The 27174-nt window shown below is 38.7% G+C and overlaps 1 protein-coding gene across 1 annotated transcript in view; it reads right to left on the bottom strand.

The window, feature by feature from the left end:
• LOC146384345 (uncharacterized) overlaps nucleotides 1-27174 on the bottom strand; it is a 62948-nt gene that overhangs the window by 5777 nt on the left and 29997 nt on the right. Inside the window, exons 11-14 of the mRNA XM_084936291.1 lie at nucleotides 18072-18173; nucleotides 16113-16303; nucleotides 13631-13743; nucleotides 7539-7802 (exon numbers count right to left, since the gene is read on the bottom strand). Coding sequence (XP_084792417.1) covers nucleotides 7539-7802; nucleotides 13631-13743; nucleotides 16113-16303; nucleotides 18072-18173 — 670 coding nt within the window. The remainder of the gene's footprint in view (nucleotides 1-7538; nucleotides 7803-13630; nucleotides 13744-16112; nucleotides 16304-18071; nucleotides 18174-27174) is intronic.

Below are 27174 nucleotides of genomic sequence, written 5' to 3'. Positions count from 1 at the left end.
AAAACAAGTAAGATGCCGATGAGAGTAAGCACAGACCACCTCATTTCCCCCAAACACTATTTTTTTTAAATATTAGTTTTATTTCACTTTAAAATAAATAAATACAATAAAATGAAATTGGAAAAAAGTATTGAGAAATATCAAGTGATAAACTAATCCAGATATCCTTTAATTCTTATGCTGGGACTAATTTTATGCATAGTGGGAGGAATTTTCAGGAATATTACTGCAGTTACACATGCTCATTATTCCAGCTTCAAACTGTGTACCACAAATATCTTTAAACACATAAAACTTAAACAAGTATCAGATATATATGCCTGCTGATTATATCATGCTGCCCATTGTTCTTTTCCCGGGAAATGATCAGATAAATGAAGGTCTTTGCTGGGTCAACTGGTTCTTGAATCTGGTGATTCAATCAGAATGAGTCTCTGACATAAAGCCTTCTAAAATCTTGAATTAATATCTTTGCACAAAATACCCCCGTTGGCTGTGTACCAGAGGAATTACAGATTGCACAGCTCTTTTATCCAGGCTCCGTTTTCTTTTACTGGCAATCACAAAGGTCTTAGTGTGACAGTCAGCGACTTTAACTTGTTCCTTTCATTGCTGTAACTATCATTCAAACCAAAGCCTTTCATTATGCTTGCAGATAAACAACCTATGACATATTTCTGGTTGAAATCTCAACATTGCTGCCTTTTCCATTTTTCAGTAACAAAATGACATTTTTCTTTGTTAAACCGGACGACGAGTGTGTACCTAACGGAGAAATTTATGCTCAATCCGATTTATTACTTCCATTTGGGGGTGGGAGGGGGTATCCTTTTCATTCAACCCTTACAAAAACAGTGAGGTGTAGTCCATTCATGGTTCACTCACTTTTACATTTGTACCTGTTAGCTTTTGTTTGCTTTTCTAGATATATAGCAAGGTGTGGGCCAGTGGTGCCATTTATTTACAGTATGCCGTCCTGCTGCCTTGAGGCTGACCCCTGACAGTGCAAAGGTTAGCCCTTAAAATACTGTCAACATGGAAAATCGACTCTAATGATATGATAAATAGAAGTAGTAATAGCAGAAGTAACAGTACGCCAACATTCATCAGTTCCAAAACAGCCAAAAATCACCTTTTACTTTGTCATTAAAGCCTCCCAGGCTTCAGGGATGACATGCCAAGTAGAGTGGGTGTTATATAAGGTATGTATGATCAAGCCATAATCACTGCGTGGGATATCAGTGTAACTCCTGCTGTTTTTTTCTTTGTTTTGCTATGTTTTTATGCATGTGTGACCTTAAAATTCACACGTGTACAGCCAGGTGCATAAGCTCATATCTCTGCAGTAGTTGAGGCCAGTTTAAACACACAAACGACAGCCGGGCATCGCTGGGAAATCTGGAATGATGTCATGAATGATTAAGAGTAGAGTGGTGTACTGTATCAAGGGAACAGCACTTAGCTGAAAACTGAATGAATGAATAAATAAATAAATAAATAAATAAAAACATGGAAAACAGCAGTAATGATGACACAGTATAGCCTGTCATGATCAATTGAACCTGTCATGTTTAACAACAGCTGAGCATGAGAGGATTAGCGACTTGTCACAGGAGCGACAGGCAAGTTGAGACCAGACTTGAAACTTTTTAGAGGCACATTGCTTTTGGCTGTCGCATTACATAACTGGGTTTAGGAACAACGTGTACTAAATACACGGTCTTTTAATATTTTTAAACTGCCAGAGGCAGTGAGAGAGAGATATAATTATATACAAATGAAAATACAAAAATTTGCTACAAGGAAAGGAGAAGGTAATAGACACAAATAGGACAGATGCTGATATTATACTGTAATAGTGGTTTTTACTATAAAACTTTATCAAATTCAGGTCTTGTTTGGTGTGAATTTCTATTTCTTTCTTTCTTTCTTTCTTTCTTTCTTTCTTATTAAAAACACAAAACCAAACTAGTGAGTGATGATGGTTATTACTGCAAAAAAAGGCAGAGTTTATCACTGGCAGTTTTTTTTAGTAGTAAACTAGATGGCAAAGTAGCACATAGGTAAGTAAAATTAAAAGTAAAACCGCAGCTTAGCTGAAAAGCTTTAGCAGCCTTTCACTGCTTACATTAGTGTACATTTTCAGTGCTGTATCTGCTATGGCTGTGCATTGTCTTTATAGTGTGGACATATTCATTTGGTATAAACTTTAATATTCTTACTAACAGAAGGAGCTTTCATATAAGACTCAGTCAAACAGTATGTCATAAGCACCGAGAACAATCGGCACTAAACATAAAAAGCTAATCACAAGTACACTTCACACTAGATCTTATGTGAAGTTTAGTGAATGTACTGTCATCGGTTTATCATTTCTGAGATTTTTGTTGTTTCATGTTTTAAGATTGTGACTACACAGAGTAAAAAAGGCTTTAACATATAATAAAAAGACTAAATGTGCTCAATACGTTATCCTATAAAGTAACAAACTATCCAGTGACAGAATCCATACTTTACTGGTATCGTTCAGGGGATGAAGGCCTCACGTGATTGGCCAAAGCACCTCACACTGCAGTAATGCTCCCACTGTCCCTTTCTTCCTTGTGTTTGACCACTCATTCATCCTGTATCCTCACTACCCTGTTACATAACACTGCTACACCTGCATCTTAACAATGGTAAAGGTGGTGTGCGTGTGAATCTAGTACATCCAAGCAAGCGCTTGACTTTTTCATGCACATAAAGGTTTTTGTTTTCCACCACATTTCATTATATGGAGCATGTACGACTCAAAGGCACACATATGTAAAACGTGTATATAACACATTTCCCTGAGGGGAGAAGATGAGGTGAGCACCATGTGTAGTGGCTCCTACGCTGCTGCATATATGTCCTAGATGAGGATCAGATGACAAACTACAACACACACACACACACACACTAATTGTTGGCTTGTACACTTCTGCCACGCTGCAGAGTCACATATGTTCTGCTGCAATAATGTGTGTGAACTTTTATTACTGCCTTCAACACATGAGGACCGCTTTACTGTGTGACTCTGTATTGTTGCCTACAGAGATACACACTTCAGTAGATTTATAAGACATCTGTAGCCTTGATATAAAGCCAGCACTTCTTAGTAAACTAGTCAGTGAAGGTGAAATCAAAATACATGCCATTATTTGTCGTGAATACAACGATATCTGTGTTATTATAAAGTAATGCAAAAGAGATTAAAAAGAAATCCTTTACCAGACTTTGAAAGTGAACCTGGCTGCAGTTGGATTTAATTAAAGAAACTAACACGCCCAGTTTCTGTGAAGAGATGGCCAAGAGACACAATGTGTGTTTCTTAGTAAATGTCAGCTCACATATGTTTGTTCTAAGGAAAAAAACGAAACAAAAAAACCTACCTTGAAAATTTACGATAAAAACAATATTCATAATAAACAATATACACTGTAGAACACACTGTACCTAATGCAAATGTGTACTTCAAGCACAAAGAAGAGCGTGTCTGTCTCTACTGCAGACAAAATACTGGTTGAACTAGTTACTTGGCACCGTGTCAGTAATAATTGGTTTTATGACACTTGAGAGAAAAACATGTTTTCTTGTCTCCTAGTGTGTCTATCTTGCGTTTCTCACGTGATCACATGACAGAAAAGAGCAGATGGACGGAGAGACAGGAGGATGCACAGGAGTATGGGAAGTTCTGTGAGCAGGCCAAGATCTAGTGGTTTTTAGAAGAGTGTTAAGTACAGACCAAAGCTGAATTCAAAGCAATTTCTAAAACAGAAAATATCTGTCCTGGCAAGGCATCGTGTAAACAAATTTAACTTAACCCCCCATAAAAACCCCAAAAGGAATTCCAGCCCTTTTTCTTCAGCTTCAAGTTTTGAGCTCTAGCAATTGTGTCGCTGTGATTAAAGCATTCCTAACATTAACCAATACTGCTGGGTCAAAGAAAAAAAATGCCACCTCACTAACTGTTTAAAAGAAGGTACAATCAGTACACAACTAATAACCAATACTGTAAACAATCATCCTATGAGCAAACAGATTACAAACACTGAGAAAATGTGTTTTATGTGTGCACTCATTTTGTAGCCATGACATCAGGGTAAGTTTGTATGCAGTCATCAAATTTTCGAGGACCTCTGATTTAAAGGACTAGCATGCTATTATTTGCTAACTATGGTCAATTTATCAATTATTGTCATAACTGTAATTTTCAATTTTGTGCTGATGATGGTGTGAAGAGTCAAGAGATCACCACAAAGAAATTACTAAGTCGTTTTAAATGAAACATTCATCAAATGTCATGACAATCCATTACCATCATTGCTCTTATTATGGTTCAAGCAATCGTCGTCCCAGTCAATCACCATCTGGTGACTATGAATGGAACAAAATGTTAGGAAGCCTTTTCCTTCTTTTTTAAAGAAAATAACTGCAAAAATGTTATTCCTAAGGCAATACAGCTAGCAAAGCACAAACCCCCGATCAAAACAAATTATTTATACTTTTTATAGGTTACAGTGTGCGGTATTTAATGTTGTATTTCACAATATGGCATCAAAATAGAAAATACAGGCACAAGTCCCTTCTTTTATCTAATGGCTTTCAAAGTCCGAAATGATTGTTATTTATCTCAAAGGGGCTTTTAAGTCATCCCTGTTCACATACCCTTTAACCCTTTTTTCTTCTTCTTTTATGAGGGGCAGCCAATTAGATTTAATCAGCATGTGGGCGGGGCTTCTGTGTTTTTGTGTGCCTGCCTGCTTTTACCAACATAAAGAAGCTGTTTAGGGCAGTCTGAAGCTTCAGCTCTTGACTCTCAGAAATTCTGGCCAAGTTTAATATGAGCTTCACATCTTTGGTTTGGTTATATCTAAAAAAGAAAAAAAAGAAAAAAGGAATCATTCCCTGATGTGAGCTGCATGATGGAAGTTATGAAAAGGGGAAAAGTAATTTCAGGTTGGGAGTGTCAGGGCCTCTGGCAGGCAGATAGTGTCCATCACTGATGCACTGTATACAGGACAGCTTAGCTCATCTTCCTGCACATACCAATCCTATTGCCTTGTTTCCCACACTTTCAACTGCTCATTCCTCAATTTGTCACTAAGCTGTCAATTAATATAAAATTCCTAATGGTAATTAACTTATTAAAGAAAGTAATTTAACCATGTGGATTCCTTTGATTATTGGGAGGGACACGATGTACAAAACCTGCATTGTGTGTAACCAACTCAACAGGAAAGTACTGTTCTATTTTAGTGCTATGTGTCCCCACCCCGACCTACTGTAAAACACTATGGAAAACAATGCATCACAACGAGGGAAGGAGGGGGTCATCACTTTCTCGTAGTCTGTCACTCACATACACATATCTTATAAAACCATTAGACCCACCATAAACACACTGGTGTTTACAGCATGAAACAGTGCATACTAATAAGGATTATAATCACTGGGAAATCTAGCTTTAGGTTTGTGGAACATGGCAGCCGGACGTTTGTGTGTTTCTGAGGCTAAAATATGACAATTTATAGTATTAAACATTCATGACAGTAAAAGTATTTTGACAACCAAAGAAACATCAGTGGTGTATTATTAACCACTCCTGTCCCATAAATATTAATAGGATGAAAGATTAAAAAGTTGCACTTCAACCGAGCAAATGAATAATGAATGTTTTTGTATGGTGAGTAAGTCTGGTGCCATTTCCACACACCACCTGTTTCTAGAAAAGTACACACAGTGAAAGGTGAATGGATTTCATATATCATTGAAAAAGGTCTGTGTAAAGTATAAATATAATATTCACTGCAACAACACAATATCATAAAGTATAAACAAGCTAACAATCATAAGGCAGATGTGGATACAAGGTCTTATTAGTGCTGCACAGCTTTTCATGCTAATATCATGATATTCAAGGCCACTGTGCTCTCAGATATAGTGTTAATACAATCTTTACATGTTAGTCCAGTGAAACACATCTAAATGTCAGTGTAATGGTGGGCAGCAGGAGTGAGCCAATATTCTCTTTCACTTTCTTGTAACTCGTAGCAGTATTACCTTTACTTGTGGCACTTGTGTCTGAATTTCTCCTTGAAGTACTTCAAAATGGTATATTATTACAATTCATGAATATTTAAGTGGCTGCTCTACATTGATTATCATAATTTGCATCACAAGTTGAAATTTTATTTGAATGGCAGGTATAGAAATAGGAAGAGAAATGGCTTTGTACTTCTTCAAACCTTTGACTCTCTTGATATTGATTATACAGCTGAGTTTGGGAGACATTACTTCATAAACATTCAGTGTAAGAGCCAGCCAAACCACAAGTGTGTACCTTTAGACTAATTATTTGTGAAAGATAGTAAAATTATACTATATAGTAAATTAAGAAGTGTAGATCTGTATGCACTAAGCTAGGATCTAATATTTTGTTACTGTTTAGATTCATTCAATGTGTCTTGGCCTTGTTTCTGGAATCTTGGAGGGTGTAGAGGATGGCAGTGCATGGAAATTAACATTAATCTGGCTTCCAGTCAACTTTGGAATTTTCTGTTTAACAAAAGCTGAAAAAGAAATTGGTTTCTGTGGCAGCTGTCACTGCCTGTAAAATAAGTACACTTCCTCCAACCACATTATTACAGAATTACAGGCGGCTCATTTGATACTGTGAAACCTGATATGTTATGTGATGTGGTATGCTCTGCTTACTAAACTAATTTTAAGCTTGTCTCCAGCCTTATTCCATATCCGTTATCAGCCCATAAAAGAGTTTATTGGGCAGGTTGCAGCCTGTTAATTAGCAGTAAGGTTGTCCCAACGTACTCATTACAATCCAGCAAATCCACAGTAAGTGAAACCATTTATGGAACATTTTGTCAAATTTTAAATGTAGTACGTTTTTAGCTCTTTTGTATCTTTTTGAATACATTCATACGACTGAAAACAATCAAGCCTGGCCATTTTAGTTTACCTTTAAAAAGCCACGTCTGTCTAGATCCCGTACTAACATTTTTTTCCCCAAATTAAGTTGTTAGTGTTGAAATTATTCAGTGTGGATTAATCAAAATAATAACTGCACAAGTTGTTTCAAACTGGGTTAAGCCACTTTTAACTAAGGAAAACATAGGTGTTTATACAAAAGTCACAATGATATGCTATAAACCTCACAGTGTTTTCAGCTTTTCATATCTTTGTAATGTGGGACTCATTCAGAGAACACATTAGCATGCAGCACATTTATTTGAAGTCACTGGAGGATAAATAATTCAATCTGGGTGGAAGGAGATTTAATGACAATGTCAAATTAGTCTTTTAATGAAATTAATTTTATGCTCTCAGGCTGTGTACAACTAAACACCCACAACACTTAACACTTTCAAGAATCTAATATTCTGTGATATCAAATGAGCTTGTATAACTCTGGGGAATAAAGTTCTTAATTATTCACTGCAGGAGGTATGGCAAGTCTGATGGCATTTGAAGGTGAAAAATGAATTTGTGGATCTTACTTGATGAGAGCTGTCCTGGGCGAGTCGTTCTGCTCCCCACTTTTGGGAACACTGGAGGGCTGAAGAGTAGAAGGTGGACTACGGGTAGATGGAAGAGTGGAGGATGAAGCGGGAACAGAGGAGGAAGAGGGGGGAGGGGCCTGCTTAACTGGGCTCTTGACGCTTCGAAGAAGACGGAAAGACTTGACTCTGCTGTGATTGCTCCGACCGTGAACCACCTTGCCAACAGGTCCTGTACCTGACCTCTTTAAAGTTTGCTCTGACCTGAAATACAATCGTACATGGCTGTAGTTAATTTGAATCACTTCACTGAGGGATATTTCTAAAATTAAATCTGAAATGTAAACATTTATACAATGTAGTTAAAGTGATCAGCAGTTACTTGTACATGGGAATGAATACATAAAAACAACAGCAGCAAGGGGTGAGAGAATCTATATGAATATGAAGCAGGAAGATGCAATGTAACGTTTTGGGAGCATAAGGGAAGAAGCTAGACCTTGTGGAGGGTCTTATTATGTTCACCTCAACCACATTATGATTCCACTTACATTTACTCATGCATGTAACCTCATAACATGATCATTATGTAGGCCAAGAACACATTTCATAACAAGTATGAATGAAAAATACTTAACAAAACAAAAACAAAAACTGATGTGAGCCAGTACTTCAAACCTTTGGGCTACTTAGACTACTGTACACCAAACATTCTTCTATGTATATGTGTTAAATATACAATCATGACAATTTGTCACACTAGGTTCAGGTTTTTGGGGCTGGGTGGTTAATCAGACTTTAATTTAAATTGTGATTTTGGATTTCAGTGATTATGACAAAATAACCACGATAACATTATGACTTTTTTGAGCATGAAGCTTGGTCTTATGTTATAAATCAGGTTTGTCCCAATCATGTGTATTTCACCTTTCCTTAAAACTCACATCTCAGAGACAACATGACAAAAAAAAAAAAAAAAAAAAAAAAACACAAACAAAAACAAAAAATAAGATCTACATCAAATGAACAAAAGTTAAAAGGTCCAAAGTAAAAGGCTTTGACAAGTAAATCTGTGGATCGTTCACAGATGCACCACCACGCTAGGGCTGGGCTATATCATACCGTTCACGGTAATACCGGTGTAATTTTGGGCAACGATAGGAAAATGAAATATCGCGATAGAATATGGGTAAAACGCGCATGCGCAGTGCCTTTGTTTACATACGCACATGGCGGCGATGCAGAATGAGAAGAGCGAAAGCGGATCGTTGAATGAAACGGATGAACCAGAATTGGTTTGTAAAAATGCTGCAACTTCAGTGGTGTGGAACTGGTTTAGCTTTCGTCCGTCAGATACACAACAAAGCACTATTTTTGGTAGCGCATGCTAGCGGGCCGTCGTTATTACCGTGTTGTTTGAAAAATACGGCACACTTAAAATCAATCCTTTGATTTTTCTGAAAATCGACAGAGCCCCTTATAATCCCGTGTGCCTTATGTATGAATTCTGGTTGTGTTTACTGACCTCGAAACGATTTTATGTGGTACACGGCGCTCGAAAATCTGTCAAATGTTTTAGTACGACTTTGCTAAGCTACGAAGCCGCACCGCTTGATGGATTGTCGGAGCATTACGGCTATATTAGGCAGGCGCCTCGCGGAGTGATACGTACTGTGCTTCAACATAATATTACCGTATTGTGTGTGTATAACCTCTTTTTAAGTTTTGTGGATATTATACATGGTTATGCTGAGGATATGTCGGCCAATTTCCACTGAAAATGCCTTTTGGTTAAACTGTCAGCAAGGAATTTGCATTTGCACTGTTACATTTTTATATAACTTTAATGCACATAAAAAACAGCTGCTTGTTTAAGTGAAAATACATTGATGGGTTTTTTTGCACTAATAAAGTTGTGGAGTTGTAAAGCATGTTGTCTAGTGTCAATTATATCGTCAGTCATATCGCTATCGCAAATTTTCAAATGTATATCGTGATAAATATTTTTGGTCATATCGCCCTGCTCTACACCACGCCCACCATGTTCACCTCTCTCTCTTTTTTCACCTGATTATTTGAACTTTAAGAAACAAAAACCTTTTCTTCTCATCCTGCAGTTTTTGCAGTTATTGAGCAAACTCAGCTAGGGGCAAGTATAGCTTCTTGTTCCATCTCATGACAAACATGCATATACTGTAATGGAAAATACAATGAAACTCAATATCTGGGGTGGGATTACATAAAAATGATGCTAATGTCAAGACTTCAAAAGTTATTCCATACCATAAAGAACTTTCCCAAATAGATTTTGGATCCAGATTTGAAGATTAAAAGTATTACATCTGTTGAATGTATGTAAGCCTGCTTAGGCAGGTAGGGAGGCCAGGGGGAATTCTGAGGGACAAATGCCACAAAGGAACGCAGAGCATTCCTACTGTTGTCTGATGGACTGCCTCCTGTACGTCGCTTCATGTTTTGTCTACTGGTTTCTTAACAAATTCAACATGTCTGACAGTATACCTCTGAGACAAAGGCTAAGCAAAAATACTCAAACACTGCACAGGGACAGGTATGTCACGCAATCTTGGTATAATGCCAAGTGACTGTGGTATTCAAGTAGTGTGACCTCTTAGTGTAACAGGGGTCACACACTACCACCAATCCCTGAACTTTGACCCTGCTGAAGCTGGACCTACTTAGCCAAGCCTGATAAGATCCTAAGCAAGATGTTCTTTGATGTTTGCTGTGAGCACACAGTAACTCTCAAGTCCTGGTTCAACATATGAATTGTTTGTGAACACATTATACAGAAAAAATAATCCTGATGCAAACTGAGTATTTTTGTTTGCCCTCAAGAGAAGAGAACAGAGCTCACCCTCTCAGTGACTTGCTGATTAAATTAAGAACATTTTAGAAATCCTTTGCAGTAAGCAATGTTAAAAATGTATTTTTACTGAATCCTTGAAGCCCTGCTGAGAAACATAGCAAAAAGAAAAGAACAAAGCTAACAAACTGGATCAGACTTAAATTATGCAAAACTCTGCACAAGTGAGATGTACAAAGGATTTTTCTCATTGTCTTTGTTACTGAACATTTTAATTTCACACTTGGGTGGTGTAAACTGCTTCATTTTCACTGACCTGCCGTGACGAGAAATCATCTAATGTTTAAAACGTGTGTTCTTAATGTGACAACAATCTTACAGGCTAATATGAGGTTTAATTAATCTGTATAATAACTTATAACAGCTCTATTACCATCTCAGATAATGGAAAATAATTACCAATGCAATCATCCTAAACCTGCATTAGTGTTTGACTCTGAAAAAGGTATATCATCCAGTCACACTTGTATTATTATCGTTATTGTTAAATACCAAAATATTTCTCCTTCTGTAAAAAACGCATCTGGAACGCAACTCATCTTGAAGGGGATTCAGTTTGGTTTTATAGGGCTTTGGAGTTGACGTAACGTCACAATGCATTGTGGGAGCCATACTGGCAGGCCACGAATTAAAACAAACACACTGTGTTGGAAGGAAGATTGCTATGAACCATACTTAAAAGCAGCTCAAAAGAAAAAGGACGGTTATAGAGACAGATTGCGTCCAGATGCAGAGAGACGGTACTTGCAAAACGTATGTGCATTGGAAATGTGGACCCGTATGAATTACAGCAGTGGAGTACAAATCCTGAAGACCAACTGCTATTGACTTACCATGATATATTCTCGTACTTTGTCTGTGGAGTCAGCGCATACACGGCGAACCAGTTTTGCAATCATAAATCTCTGGAGGCGCACATCCAATTCACCAAGGATTGGGTGCAAGATTTGGCTATTTTTAAACCTCCACATTGTGAATACGTCATCATTCAAACAAAGGTAAGTCAGCGTGAGACAAGTCAGCTTGTTAAGACAGTAGGCATTTTCACCGCCTGGTCCTAACCCTCATCCCCTAATTTGCCACCCTATTACAATAATCCCAGTGGTGACCCCTGGTGACCCACAGCCTGGTTACAACAACCTAAACCACTTGACACGAAGACAAAAGCTGCGAGGAATGACAAGTATGCTTGAAACATGAGTACACACACACACACCACTAACATGAGTGTGACAGCCTATGAGAGGGGAAAAAAACCATTACAATGGGAGGATTAGAAGACTTTTGTGAAATTCTAAAAGCAGCTGAAAACCGAGTTGGTTTCACAATAGAGAACAATACTTTAAGTGACTGTGAAATTGTAAAAGTTAAAAAAAAAATTAAATGACTGTATGCTACCATGCAGCAAGCACAATTTGTAACTGTTTGTGTTCTTATGTAAGGATTAAGGTTTCATTACATGGTGTTTGGCAAAACCAGCGGCCTGATTGGCAGGTTAACAAAAAAAAAAAAGTATCCCAGGTAACAAAAACAGCAGGAAGGGTGTGCAAAACTGGACAGTGTAAGCGATTCACCTGCATTTGTGACTAAAAACAGAAGCATCCAGACTGTTAAATGTATTTAGGAGTACGTGCATGAACAAAAGCAAATGAGTATCAGCTCAGGCAGCCTCTTACTCTTACTTTTACATACAACAAATACATAATAACCCCCCCCAAAAAAAAGCAGTGACAGTAATAATGTTATTATGGTGGTAGTTCATTGTGGTGCTGCCAACTCTCCTCTTTGACACACACATACACACTTTTCACTTACTCCCATCCAGTGCTGGTTGGTTTTACACTGTGAAAAAGCTGTTTTAAAATGAGGTAAGACAAAAGCTGCCTGTTTTTTGTCTGCCCATGCAAATAAACTGCAAATCTGGCAGATTTCATGTAAACTTTGCTGCAGGAAGACATCAACCATCCGCCTCTATGTCAGTACCTGCAGCATGCAGGTGTGAGTGCAAGAGCACGGGGCACAGTGTTTACTCCAACACATATACTGTTAAGATTTTAACACAACTGAAGGTTTTGATTGTTAAAAATCTTAGTGCTCTACACTAAATATTTAAGGTTAAGCTACCCAAACATATTTCAAAGTAATTAAAACCAGTTAAATGTTTAATGGGCCAGTGAAACATAAATGAGACCAATAAAATGGGAAAATGTAACATTGACATCAAATTACCCCTTTCTGTAGTTTCCCTTTATATTTACTGTAAATAAAGGAATGAAAAGAAAAAATACATTAGCCCAATCCTGTAGTTTAGGACATGTATGTTTAAATACAAGTTTTTGCGTCTGTTTGTGTTGTTCCTCATGCTTTTAATCGTTAACTGTATTATGTATGTGTGGGCTAATTTGCGTGTGTGCATAACCATTTTTAAATATGCATGGGCGGTGGAGGTCACAAATCAATTTACTTCCAGTGCCTGTCCCAAGCCTGGATAAACATGTCTGGCATTAAGGCCATCTGGAGTAAATATGCACATGAATCCGCAGAGGCAACCCCGTTAAAGCAACCGAAAGTATCTACCTACTCACTTTTAAGTATGCATGGGAAAACCTCTCATACAGTAAAGTCCCTATGAGATAAAAGAAGAGTTTCTTGAATAAGCCCTACAAAGTGAAGACCAAATTACGTTTGTACACACCTAACTATGAAAATGTTTCGTTGTCTGACAAAGGGACTGATGATGAGCAGCCCTCAGGACAAAATTATAATCTCACATTCCAATTTGTTAATGACTCATGCACAAAAGGTTTCTTACAGCCCAAACAGCTGCAGGGGAAATTTTACGGGATTGTGGGAATCAAAGAGCCCACCACTTAAATGAGCATAAAAGAAAAGGTGTTGATGAAAGGAGAGGGTGTCATGAATTTGTTTAATGTACATAAACAAAGGGAGTCTGAAATGGAGAGAAGAGTAATGATGATATCAGAAGGTGTTAATGTGTATAAGCTTCTAAAGGATTTATTGTGGATTGTACATATTTCATGGGAAAATCCTAGACAAACGCGTCCGTTTATGCTGTTCCTTTCAAACAAACAAACAAACAAAAGACTCATCCACTGTGGAACAGTGGACACTGTTCTAAACCACAGTCAAGCATAAAATTTTAAAAAATATGGCTGAGTACAGAGATCTCATAATTAAACTTCCTTACCCTTCAGTTTTTTCGCAATCTTCTGCATCTCCCACAGTAACATTGTCACTGCTCTCCTCCACTACTGGCTGATTCGTGACGCCTCTCTGCTGCGTCCGCCTCCTGGATCGAATCTGAAAGAAGAAACAAGGAGCTGGTAAAGGAGCTGAAACCAGATGATTTGGGGCTGAATCACAGCGATGAGATGTATCCCATTCTGTCTCATCAGCTACAGTGACACAATATCATTAATTATGAATGTGTATTAAGACGGTACTGTGTCATACCAACGGTGCGCATTTTCTATAAATTAAAAACAAACAAACACACAAATTAAATGCTACACAATTTGATTCTTTACCACAAAGTGCTGTTGTTGATGTTGATTGTGCCAAAACTGAACTTCAACACTTTTATAGACAATGAACGGGGATCGTGATTGGCAGACAGAAAACAAGCTAATAAAATCCTCTAAGAGTTATTCAACAGAATTAACTGAAGCTTCTTTGCACTTTTGTGTTTTCAAACTTTGTCTGCATGTGGCACACTAGCTCAATTGGACACCTCCAATTCTTTTTTGCTGCTCTTATTTCTATTATTTTTCACTTCCAGTTTTGAATCGATCATCTTTATGGTTTTTTAAAATTTCTTCCGATTTGTTTCCAGGTTGCCTGCCCAAAGTCTCTCACAAAACCCTAAGAAATCCAGTTATTCTGTCACTTACTTCATGGACAATCAGAGCAACAGTTTGTTTGTGACAAAAAGGTCACTTAAACAAAAAAAGTTGTTTTCACAGAAAATCCTTTATGTACCAAGCTGTGGTGTGAAAGTGCAGTTCCAAACGAATGAACAGAGCTGGATGTCCAAATGCAACCACCTCCAGAGATTTAGTGACCTGTGTGGTTTCATAACCCAAAGCTCCATTGATTTCATGCTCACAGCACTGTCTAACTGAGCTGTGCTGCTGAACATGACCAGTTTATTTATTCAGTCATCAGGCTAATAATGAAGAATTACACTAAGTAGACCAAGCTTGAAATAATAAGCATTTGTTTTAAGATATAGAAATGTGCCCCGACAAATAATCCTCTTTTTCCAAACTTACTGTAGCTGCTTCTGTGCTGGCACGTAAGGATACAAACACTTGTGGTTAGAAGTTCAGAAAATCCTTGTTACTAAACATTATGTAAAGTCAGCATGGGGACTATAGAGATAAGCCCTGCTGTGTCACAAGTGATTTACATGAGATGCCAAATTGGTGATCCTTGCTGCCCAGATTGGCTTTAGCTAAAGGATTTTGGATTGTGAATGGAGCTGTCGAAACTCTTGTCGTCAGACACTTGGTCTTTTGTTGAAGGCTTTCATAGATGCTGGCACTCAGTGAATGCTGGTTAAATTAAAAACAAAAGAAAACTCAATTTAGGTGAGAAAAATCAGTCTCCAAACGGCAGGAAATCTTGCAAAGAACTGAAGTTAAGGGGAATGAGCACTCAAAGAACAGATTGGAAGAAAGTTTGAATCCGAATGAACTGTGAATAAGAACGTTATTATTACTTTATTATTAAATAATTTGTTATCTACTGCTAGCTAGTTTATTGTGATGGTGCTGTTTTTTATTATGTTGCTCTTTGTTGTTTGCTTTCTCTTCTGTTTTCTTTTCTCCATACAGGTGATCCAGGTGTTTTGTTTGTTTTTCTTTCTTTCTTCCCCCCTTTCTCACCGTCTCTTCTCCCCTTTGGTTTTCTTTCTCTCCCTCTCTTTCTTTCATTCTTTCTCCCTGCCCAGTCATGTCTGTCCCGTTTGTAGCAACCGAAAATAAAATAAATTCATAATTATAATAAAGGTCAATCAAATGGACCAATATGGCAAGGCCATGATGATCCACTTGGTAAAATAAATCCGCTTGGCATCTTTCTTGGCCTTAAGACAACAATTCTGATGGCTAAAGATCCAAACAGGACACACACAAAAAAAAAAAAAATATGACAGATGTCAAGATCAGGTCCTCTCTGATATCTGTCCAGTAAAAAACAGGCCTACGGCAAGCAGCCATTGAGCTCAGGGCAACAACCTAAGACAGGAAAGCAGCCAGGCAAGCCTGTCCAATGGTAATAAAGCCTCCCTACCAGCAACTCTAAATCTTATCTCTAGACATGTTCATACACAAGGTCTGTAAAACTCAGGTGTGACTATGATACATGGGCAGTTTTATGAAAGGTGTTAATGCTGGAATGGAATCAAATGGTGAATCAGAGAAACCCTACAAAAAGAAAAAGGTCCAGGACCTGTCTTACGGAAACTTAAAGGACTTGTAATTTACAATCTATAGCTTTTTGCAGAACATGCAGGTATGAGTAATAATAAACATCTTATCTAAATCTCTTAGTAGAAGACACAACAATTCTCCATACAAAAGGCTTGTGCTGTGAGTTACACGCTTTAAAACCTACTGTTACAGTCATGGTTTAGCTGTATTTCAAAGCAAGATGTCTCCAAGTTTTACCTGCGCTTGTGTTAATGAAGCCGAGGTCCGACTCCTGCAGAAGCGTCCAGTTGCAGGACTCTGCTGTCTGGGTGCTGCCTGTGTTTGTGAACTCTTTTTTTCGACCCGCTGTCGCCCCATTGGGTCCAAAAGGTGCCGTTGAGCCAGGCGCATCACCCGTGTCAGTATATTTACAGCACCTGGAAGTGTGACTGTAGGCAAAAAATACAACACAAGAATCTCTCATTCTGCTTGGAAGAAATTCCCAGATCTTTCATTCTCCAAGAAGAACTACTGCCTTTTGTTTCCTGGCTCTGTAAAACAGGGAATGTCATTTAAGATGGTGTAAATCTGCTGTAATACATTTTATTCAACTCGGATATTGAACACATATGTGGGGCTTGAGTACTACTCCACTAACAAAATCTCAGGTACACAGTACAGATAGTGCTGTAGGCAAAGCATGCTGGAGTAACAAAATAAGTTATCATTCCATGACAGAGCTGCCCCTACTAAAATGCCCGTGTGTGTACTGTGTGTGTTTTGGTGTGTGTATGCGTCCTTGCTATACACAAATGAATGTTATCAGTAGCTTCCCATATTTACTCAGGGGGCAGAATCTGCCTGCTTTGGCAAGCTGTGAACACAAAGACTCACTTATAAAGTGTACTGTCCATGTTTGTGTGCAGGCACACTGATGCATACAATCACAGTCAAAGACTCGGTAGATGCATCTCATGTTTATGCAAGTGATTAAAGGACTGTGATAATTTTTACAATGTACTGAAAGGAGACCCTGATATAGTATACCATTTCAACAGGACATCAGAAAGTGAGCATTAATTTAGCAGTTTGAAATCTTTCTGCCATCAAGCTGTGCTAGAAGAAAACATGTGAAAACCTTAACATCCTAATATTCTTGTAACATTTTTGACTTTAAAATCCAGAAGCAAGATTTTGAAAAAAGCATCCATCACATTTTAACAATGTACCAGCTATGTTTATGAGCCTTAGCATACTAGTAAGGTTCAACTTTGAAGACGGGCTTACAGCTGTGTGATTTCCGTTCATCTTGTAAAACTTGTTAACTTGAATTACTCAGAAGACCTGGGGCTCAAATACCTGGGGCAGGAACTTTTTGTTGTTACAGACCAGTGACCGTTCCAATAAGGTATTTCAAAGTTTGACATGATCAGCAGCCCAGAGTAAAAAAAATCAATAAAAAAAAAATCAGCTTGCTGTCTGGCAAGCTGATTGGCCAGCTGCTGGGTCGTTGGGGCCAGTGATTATGTCACCACCAACCACTGTTGTGACTTGTGTGAAACAAACAGGCTGAAGTGACCTTTGCTAACCAGTAATTCTTTTTCTCGCCTTCAGTAGCCAATTTTCACCTTATAGGAAGCCTGTGAGGTTACTGTGTTAAGGAGGCTGTTATTAGTGAAAACTCAGCAGGAATGCTGGCTGTGCTCGACAACACGAGCAGTTCACTTGCATTTCTGACTAAAATAGATGTATGCTGACTGTAAAATATGTAGGAGCATGTGTGTGATATAAAGTATTACAAAATTTAGCCAAAGCAGCCTCAGTGTTTCGACAAAAAAAGCGGCTAACCCGGCTGCAGTGAAGATGATGTTTACCGTAGTTCACTGTGGAGTCTCTCCTCTACAATTGAGGCCTTAATTCCTTAAGCAAACTGATGACAAGCAGTTTAGCTAAAATATTAGAGAGGATTGTCTTGCAACAGTACTGTGGCTTAAATGGAACTATTAGACAAGTTTCTACTTGTCATACATTTTGCATGGCTCTACCCTACGTTGAACCAGCTCAACTAAATTCGACTTCTTTTTCTTGTTTTAGTATGGCCCTTCCAGCACTTCTGCTCAATACATGGATGTGAGGGTTTCAAAACATATTATGTAGACCAATGATGTATGAACACATGAACATTCGTGCACATAAGGGCAAACAACAGAAACTCACCCTTCTCAGTGGTCTTTTCTCCCACAGATGCTGGTGATACATTTTCTTTCTCTTTTCCTTCTGTGACTTCATCAGACAGTGTGCCCTGAGTTTCACTTTGTTCTAAAAACAGCACATCAAATTTTAGACACAATAGTTTAGTTTACAGCATTAGAGGCAAACAGTAGGAAATCTTTCCAAGTCTTTTTTTTTTTACAGTTGATCTCAGTCACTGGTTTTGTCGACACATGAAACATACACACAAAATCTACCAAAACTACCAGAATTTTCAGCACTCATTACTCGCCATAAAATTGTCTGATTTGCAGCCAAGTCACAGTTATATACAACCCAATGTATGTGTTTATTAGTTTATTCCAGTAGTTGGATTATTGTGTCTTTACTGAATACATTGTTTAATCAATCAATCAATCACACTTGCAAGCTGGGAAAGTAAGTGAATCTCTGTGGTGACTCTTCCAGAAGGTACTTGGAGTAAAGTGTTCCAAATTAAGGAGATGAGGCTGAAAGTGTGGGTTATAAAAAGGTGCCTCTCTCTGTGTGTAAAAGCATACAAAGTCTGGTTACTAAGCAGTCTAAGCAGTAAAACACAAAAAAAGAATGATGTTAAGCACTCCAAAAACACCCCAAAACTGCCATGTCTTAAGTTTATGGAAAAAAAAAAATACGTAGAAACACTTGAAGATGCTTGAAACAATGTTCTCTGGACAGATTAAAATGTTTTTTATATTGTACTTTTTGGTGTAAAGCATATGTTTAGGCTTGGAGGAAAAAGGAACTGAACCCAAACAGTCAAGCATGGTGGAGGAAGCATCATGATTTGTGCCTCACTTTGCTACCACAAAACCTGGACACCAAGAGAACAATAAATTCAAAATTGCATCACGAATTGTTACATTTTAACCATTAATTCCAAATGAGATGCTGTATAATGATATGGTAATAAGCCTTGTTCTCGTGTTCATTTTGGGAACTAGCCAGATAAAGCTGTTGTATGGTTGCAGTAACTGGGTTTAACCTGTAGCATGTGGCAAGAATCTGCAGAATGAACACTTCTAAAATATCAACTTGGTCTGAGATGCTGAATTTATTTCAGGTTTGTGCCATGTGGGTGGGAATGGTGGTTTAGACTTCTAATTTATAAGGATAAGGCTTCTGGCAAACAGGAAGAGCCAACGGTAAAGCGCACTGTGTCCCAATCAAATGCAAGGTCTTTTCTGGGTCCTGAGTACAGTTATCTTTGATGTTAAAACAAGTCCATTTCCCAGACACACCCTCCTCCCCCCTTTTATTGCCAATGGCTCTCTCCCGTAGCCTCATGTCTCTCTTTGCTTCCTTCCCTCCCTGCGATCCATCTCAATCACTGTCAGACATCAGTTAAGGAGAGGTTACCTTCCATAGCCAAATGCCAACTTCAAAACACTGACATGTTAGAGCATGTCTCCCGTTAGCCACCCAAAGACTAACAGGATGAGAACATGTGGCATTAGCTCATCGCCTCTTTAAAATAAATTACAACGTGAAAGTATGTTCACTGCTGTTGTGTCGTGTGTGTATGCACGGGTACAAATTAGGAATGACTTAATAGCAAATACAAATAGTTGTCTCTGACATATACTTTATCTGTGACATCATAGAGCTGAAACAGTTAAACATATGTATATAAAAACTAACCATGGATTCAGGAACACCTGTGACCTCAACTCAAAGTTTCTGTATGACTCAGTGTTATAATTAGAAGTTCCAAATGGTTGTGTGTGTTTGACTTATTGCTGAAACTCACCCTAGAAGCATGTCTACCCTCACTGGAGCTGCCACCTAACAGTCTGCATTTTCACAGAACCTCAGTGATTTAAACAATACACGCAGGCATTACAGGACAAAAGCTACACTGTCCAGTATCAGACCAAACCTTACAATATACAGTTCAATGTATCAACACTATCAATTATTCCCTTAAACTGAGAAGAGTCAGAAGAGTGTGCAGTGTATCTTGGCACATATTTAGGAAAAGGTGGGTTACAGGCTGGAAAAGCCCAGAGTCTATCACAGGGCTGACACAGGCTCAAATTGCAAGAGATTAATGGAGCTGCCTCTCCAGAGGGTTAGGGAAAAGTTCATGTCCCAGCACTTGGTCTAATCTAATCTAGTAAGATCTGGTGTAAGGTAAATGAGTGGTGTTGAGTGGCTCTACAAAAAGGGACAAATTAATTAGCTATAAGGAGAAAAAAAACTGATGTGTGAGAAAACTTGTAATGTTGCGCTTACGTTGTGATCTGCAATATCTTAGTTATTCCTAATATATGTCTGAGCTTACAAAGAGAGCATTAATACCTGATACCTCTGCAGCTTTCAGTGAAAACTTCATCTCACATTAACCATAAACAAGTGTGTAGTTTGTTTTTTGGTCTGACTGATCAAAATCTGGGAGACAACCCCCATCCAAAATCTGATCTTGTTTTGAAACTCACAAGCTGAGTCCATATCATTAGTTAACATGATGCTCTGATCCTGAAAACTGAAGAGTTTGGAAAGAACAGAGTTGGTCTCGCCCTACTCCACCTAAAAGAATATTATGTTATGTATGGTATATTGGGGTACCCCTGGGTATCAAGCCAAATGGAAATCATTTAATTAAAACTAGCTAAGACTTAACTTCAAGCTACGCGCAGAGATACAACAGCTCAAGATGAGGCAGATTCCATTTCAGGGATCACTATGAAAATATTCTGAGATTATCAAGAAATTCCAACTGGAAGGTGACAAACTTAATAAGGCATTCGACTGAAAAAGTCACTTGGATGAGTGACAAAAACGCTACGTCGAGATGAACAGGAGGCATTCACAGTTTCCCACGTTTGACTCAGCAAAGACAGCTAATACATTTTCAAAGTAAAGTGGGAAGGACATAACAGCTTTTTGTAACCTTGTTAGAAGAAAACATTGAAAACTTTGAACAAGTAAAAAAAATTAAATAATATACCTTCAGATCACCTTCACATTTACAGGACAATAGATATACAATTGTGAAGAGTTTCAAAACATGACCTGAACTCACTATAGATCATCGATATACAATGTAACCAGGTTTAGAACATCTCTTTACAATGTATAGCTAAGTGTATAGACGAGTGTTCCCTTCATCACCTTGGAGGAATAATGATCCCCCACCAGAACCTCCACCTCCAATCCCCACAGCCCACTGCATGCCTCAAGGTCTGTTTTTAGACACACCTACATGCATATCCATGTATATACACAAACAGAAAGACAAATATACAAAACCAACACAAACATAGTGATGTGGTTACTTGCAGCTATTACTACATATGGTCAAAATCCCAACTCCCACACAACCAGTTGGTAATGTGAGTGTAGGTAAGCTCAGCTCCGGGCTTTCTCTGTGACTCAGGGATATAATGAGAAGGTATGAATGACAGTGTGTTTTTCTGCCCACACTCTCTCTGCTTCTCTCTCACTCTCTCAATGTCAGTTTCAGATGACAGAGCACTCTGCTGATTCCTCAGTGTTCAGGAATTACTGCTGATGACACGCAGCCTTTTGAAGGTTGTGTTTTGGTGTGTTTGAAGCGTCTCTTGTCCCCTGGGAACAGGCAGCGCAGCACACCTGTAGCTGGGATTGGATAAGCTTTAATGTAAGCCTGGGCTCAGCAGATCCTGCAGCCTGGGAGCTTACTGACACTGCTCAATGGAGGCTTTGAAGTGCTGATCATTTACAAAAAGGAGGGGTGGTAATGGACACACAAAATGTCTTAAGGGAAGAAACACAGAAGAGGACGAGAAACATGGAGACAAATAGTCAGAGCCATGTTTGACGTTTACCATGTTCCATTTTCTCTTTAATCTGTGCAATAAGTTTGGAAATGACATGTGACACCTGGGAGTCAGCGCAGAAAACACAAGGTTTTACTACGAGTAGCAAGCAGAAAAGCTGTCAGCCAGCATTTTTGAAAATTGAAAATTCTAGTGTGACATAATGACCCGAGGGTAAATGACAGGGCTTCTGTCTACTAAGCAATCTTTTCATATGTTTGGGGATGTAATAAACACACAGACTGCTGACCTTAGATTCTGCAGTGTGCAACCTAATTTATTTTGCAAAAGAATCCTGCAGGACAAACAAGACATGATGAAAAATATCATTTCTTATTTAAATCAGCATTGTGAGAAATCAACTGATCAGTCACATCATTCACAATAGTTTATTTGTAAGCTAAAGGTACCCTCAGTCGTTTCCGTTTATTTATTAGAGAAAGAAAGAACGCGGTGGTTCATGCGCCATGAAGACACATTATTCGTGTGTGCACCAATATATGAAGGATGATAACTATGTTTTAAGGTGGACAAGGGCCAGAATTATGGCCCAAGCTCTCACTGTGGTTGTAGAGATCGAATGGCTCGAAGAATCAGGGTGGAACCAAATAACTGATTGTTGATTTTCACAGTCAAATGATTGATTTCAAATTATATAATTACATTTTGAGTATACATTAACAGCACTGACACTGTGTGCTTGAAGTGAAAAACAACTCTAGCATTCAGAGCGGATATTACAGTTAACTAAGTGTAAAACAAAAAACACCCAACTGTGAATTAACCTGTTCGAGTGGAAACATGTCTGTGGATATTCTTCAGCACGTCATACGTTATACTCATTAAACCAGGGGCATAATCTCTTATGAGATAGATGGCCTAACAAAGTTCTTGTTATTTTAGCCTACTAGACATGACTAATCAATCTTAAGTCTGCAGACTAATAAGTCAGACAACAAGGACACAGATGGGAATTTTTTTTACTCTAAATATTGGCTTTGGTAAAGACACTAAAATTCTAGTATGCTACTGGTTGGCAACAAGTGCACAAGTAGTCCTTTTATTTCTCTGGCTGATTCCTGAAATTAATTCAATTCAGTTTTATTTATAGAGCGCCAAATCACAACAACGGTTGCCTAAATGCATTATATTGTAAGGTAGACCCTACAAAAATACATACAGAGAAAAACCCAACAATCATATGATTCCCCTATGAGCAAGCACTTTGGCAACAGTGGGAAGGAAAAACTCCCTTCTAACAGGAAGAAATCAATATTTTAAAGCCTTTATTTAGAAGCATTCTTCTAAATGCCCTAAACTTTGAGGGAAGTCTCTTCAATTTTGAAGATGGTTAAATAAAAGGCTCCAAGAACAAGTGATTGATTTTAGAGGTCTGTCCCTGGTCAGTCTTATAGAAAAGTAAATAAAGCTTCAATATTTTACATTTTAGTTAGAAATGTATTCCATAGGCTCTATTTAAATAGGCTGACTAGAGCAATGGCAAGCAGAAAAAAAACAACCTACACAGCTAGTACTAATAAAGACAAAAAAGGCAGACAAAAAGGTAAACACGAGAACAAAAACAGTAGGAAAGACGAAGACAAATGAACACTGAGATAATCTCTGAAGTCTGTGGCTATGAGAAAAAGAAAGGGGATTTCCACAAAGAGGCCACGGTCCACTTAAAGAAAGAAACACAGACCCTCCCCTTTACCTTTCTGGACATACTCTTAAAAGCCACCACTATAAATCAGAAATTGTTCTTAATTATTAGCAATTTTAAATCTAGTTTAAATACAATACTGATTTTACAGTTTACTTACATGACCGTTAAGGTCTTGAAAATACTGAAATAACTGGCTGTTTCCTATGAACTGCTGTGCCATGTTATCCACTGGGTTTGTGTGTCTGCATGTATCTTAGGGTACAGTAGGAAAGAATTATCATTTGGCTACAGAAAGGCAAGAGGACGACAGAAGGAGGAAATTAGATAAAGGGGTTAAAAAAAAAAAAAAAAACCCCAGTATATTCAGGAAAATGCAACAAAACACACACTTCAACTTCACCCTTACGAACAGTTTGTGTAGAAACTAAAACATTTAGTTTCTAAACATTTAATTAATCATAATTTAACTCAGTTAAGATGAGACCTTTTCAATTCAATTCAATTTTATTTATATAGCGCCAAATCACAACAAAAGTCGCCTCAAGGCTGGGCTCCTTTTGTTTCCTGCTGAAGACTTTCTGTGTTAAGATGTTAGATTTTGAAACATGGATCAGTAAATTATTTTAGGCCTGTGATTGGCAGATTGGCTGTCTGCACCATTCCTTTCATCCGATGGCAGTCACCCTTTCAAACATGTTGTGATCTCAGAGTTTTGACCTTTTTTCTTAGTTGAGGACTTAGAACCCCATTTCATTTTCATTATAGTAATTTAGAGAATTAGTTCTTATTTATTCTTATTCAATTTGAGCTACGCCCCTGTTTCTACAGAGTTTTGGGTTTAACTTCTAATACTTAGGTTCTTATAAGCTTCAGTTCCTACATTTAAATTTATTTTTTGTGTTTTCTTCCCTTTGCTCTAGTACGCTCCTTTTAGCTGACAAATTGTGTTTGATAGTGCCAAGTGTTAGTCTTGGCATGATCAAATGATGTATAGTAAATAAACATCCAGCATCATAGGCACCTGATATCCTTCTGCAATTTACCTTAAACAGGGATGTCATTAAGTCAAAACATGGTTCAACTTGTTTAACTCCCATTATGAGTTATGTCCTAAATCCTGAATGTGTTTACAATATCTAATCTTAACCACTTAACTATTACGCCTCAAAAGGACTCAATCATCAAGCATCAGGCTCCACGAGAGCAAACAAACACATACACCTACACTTCTATTTGTCACAACAGTCTGGGCTTACAATAACACTTAAATAGCCGAGGAGATCATCTCCTCTCAGACAGTATGTTGTCATTTTTCAAAAAGGAGACGGCAACTAAATCATTCTTGTGGTTTGTTTTTGAATGTTTGTCGCTTCGCGTGCATGAAACCGACAGACCAGAGGAGCTCCATTATTATTGGCATTAATCGGTGGTTAGAACTGCAAACAGCAGTCAGTAACTGATGACAGGGGAGTTGGGTAAAAAACAAAAACAAAAAGGTCTTCGCATGCGCTGATTCAGTCACTAATGTGGACAAAGAAATGAAAAGTCCCTTTAGTGTATTGGTACATCAATGGCTTAAGAGTATAGAGGCCATGACAGGGCAGGAGTAAGAGAATAGATGTTGCAGGGTATGAAGAAGGGAGGAGGGAAAATAACAGCAAAGAAAAGGCCTGAGGAGGATGGAGGCAAAATGAGAAAGAGAGGACAAGCTGAATAGAGTAGGAAAGAGTTTCACAGGAGAGGATAAGTTAGAAATAAAATTGTAACTGTTCTGTTTAACCGTTTGAAAAAGAAGTAAGTTTAAGTTTGAGCTAATCATAAACTACATTTAAGGTAAAGCTTATGTAAGATGTAAGGTGCTGGCCGTCAGACTGGGGTCTGGGATGCGGGGCCTCCCTGCTACTACAGATAAGGAGGTGGTCCGCTTGCCTCCACCCCAGAGAGAAGGGTTACATCTCCTGGGTCTAGGTGCGGCTTGCCCCTCTGGGGGCGGGGGTACCTGGACCTGGGATATAGAGTATGTTTGGGGAGTGCGACTGTCTGGAGAAATTTATGCTCAATCCGATTTATTACTTCCATTTGGGGGTGGGAGGGGGTATCCTTTTCATTCAACCCTTACAAAAACAGTGAGGTGTAGTCCATTCATGGTTCACTCACTTTTACATTTGTACCTGTTAGCTTTTGTTTGCTTTTCTAGATATATAGCAAGGTGTGGGCCAATGGTGCCATTTATTTACAGTATGCCGTCCTGCTGCCTTGATGCTGACCCCTGACAGTGCAAAGGTTAGCCCTTAAAATACTGTCAACATGGAAAATCGACTCTAATGGGCTCCTTCCGGGGGATGGGATGCCCTCAGGCCTCTGGCCTCTGGGCCTGAAGCTCGGTCCTCTCTGGCACAGCTGGCTGCCGGCGGAGCCCGCGGGCACGCCACTGCAACCCCCTCTGGCCTCTGCTCCGTAGCTGCGGGGTGACCTCTCGTTTGGGGCTCTACTCAGCTCTTCCCAGGAGGGTGGCACGGTTCCCCCCCCCTTTGGTGGTCCTCCTCGGGTCCTTGTACTCTGGGGCCTCTGGATATCTGGGGCCTGGATCTCCTCCATACCTGCTTCATACCCTGGTGGACGGGGCTATGGCTCCCCACACTCCCTAGCAGATCGTTACATGGAGAAACCTTTGGAATACAAGCATGCTGATCCACACAGGTATGCACACAGGTGTACACACGGGTGTTCACAGACGCGGACTACACCTTTCTTGGCTGCTGCCTCAAAGCACATTGTGCGCTGTCTATCTTGCGTGCTGCACAATATCGTTTATTATTTAGTATCTACTGTTATCTACTGCTAGCTAGTTTATTGTGATGGTGCTGTTTTTATTATGTTGCTCTTTGTTGTTTGCTTTCTCTTCTGTTTTTTTTCTCCATACAGGTGATCCAGGCGTTTTGTTTGTTTGTTTGTTTTTTCCTTTCTTCCCCCCCTTCTCACCGTCTCTTCTCCCCTTTGGTTTTCTTTCTCTCCCTCTCTTTCTTTCATTCTTTCTCCCTGTCCTATCCCCCAGTCACGTCTGTCCCGTTTGTAGCAACCAAAAATAAAATAAATACATAATTATAATAAAGGTCAATCAAATGGACCAATATGGCAAGGCCATGATGATCCACTTGGTAAAATAAATCCGCTTGGCATCTTTCTTGGCCTTAAGACAACAATTCTGATGGCTAAAGATCCAAACGGGACACAAAGAAGAAAAAAAAAAAAAAAAAAAAAAAAAAAAAAAAAAAAAAGCTTATGTAAGAACCAGAATACCGGAGGGAAAAACAAAACAAAACAAAACAGGACAAGAGACAGTGGACCCCCCCCAAGTCTGGGGATGACAACTTGTAGGAAGAAGTTATTAACTTGTGATAATAACTTCAGGGAATAAGTTAATTATCTTGTGCAAACAAGAAACTAACTTTTATAAAAACTTAATCTAATGAAACTTGGACAAAGAGGATTGGGAGAGAAAACAGGACATAATGGATGGGAGTGGGCCTGTTTGGCCCTGATCCCCTTTGACCCATGGGTATTGACCTCTACCACACCCTGTCATTCAAAGTGTGCCTCTTAA

Source organism: Perissodus microlepis, chromosome 7 (genome assembly GCF_051167445.1).
Source record: "Perissodus microlepis isolate ML-2025 ecotype Zambia chromosome 7, ASM5116744v1, whole genome shotgun sequence".
Taxonomy (NCBI): Eukaryota; Metazoa; Chordata; class Actinopteri; order Cichliformes; family Cichlidae; genus Perissodus; species Perissodus microlepis.
Note: the sequence above shows the minus strand (reverse complement) of the source record. Positions and strands in the feature narration are given on the sequence as shown.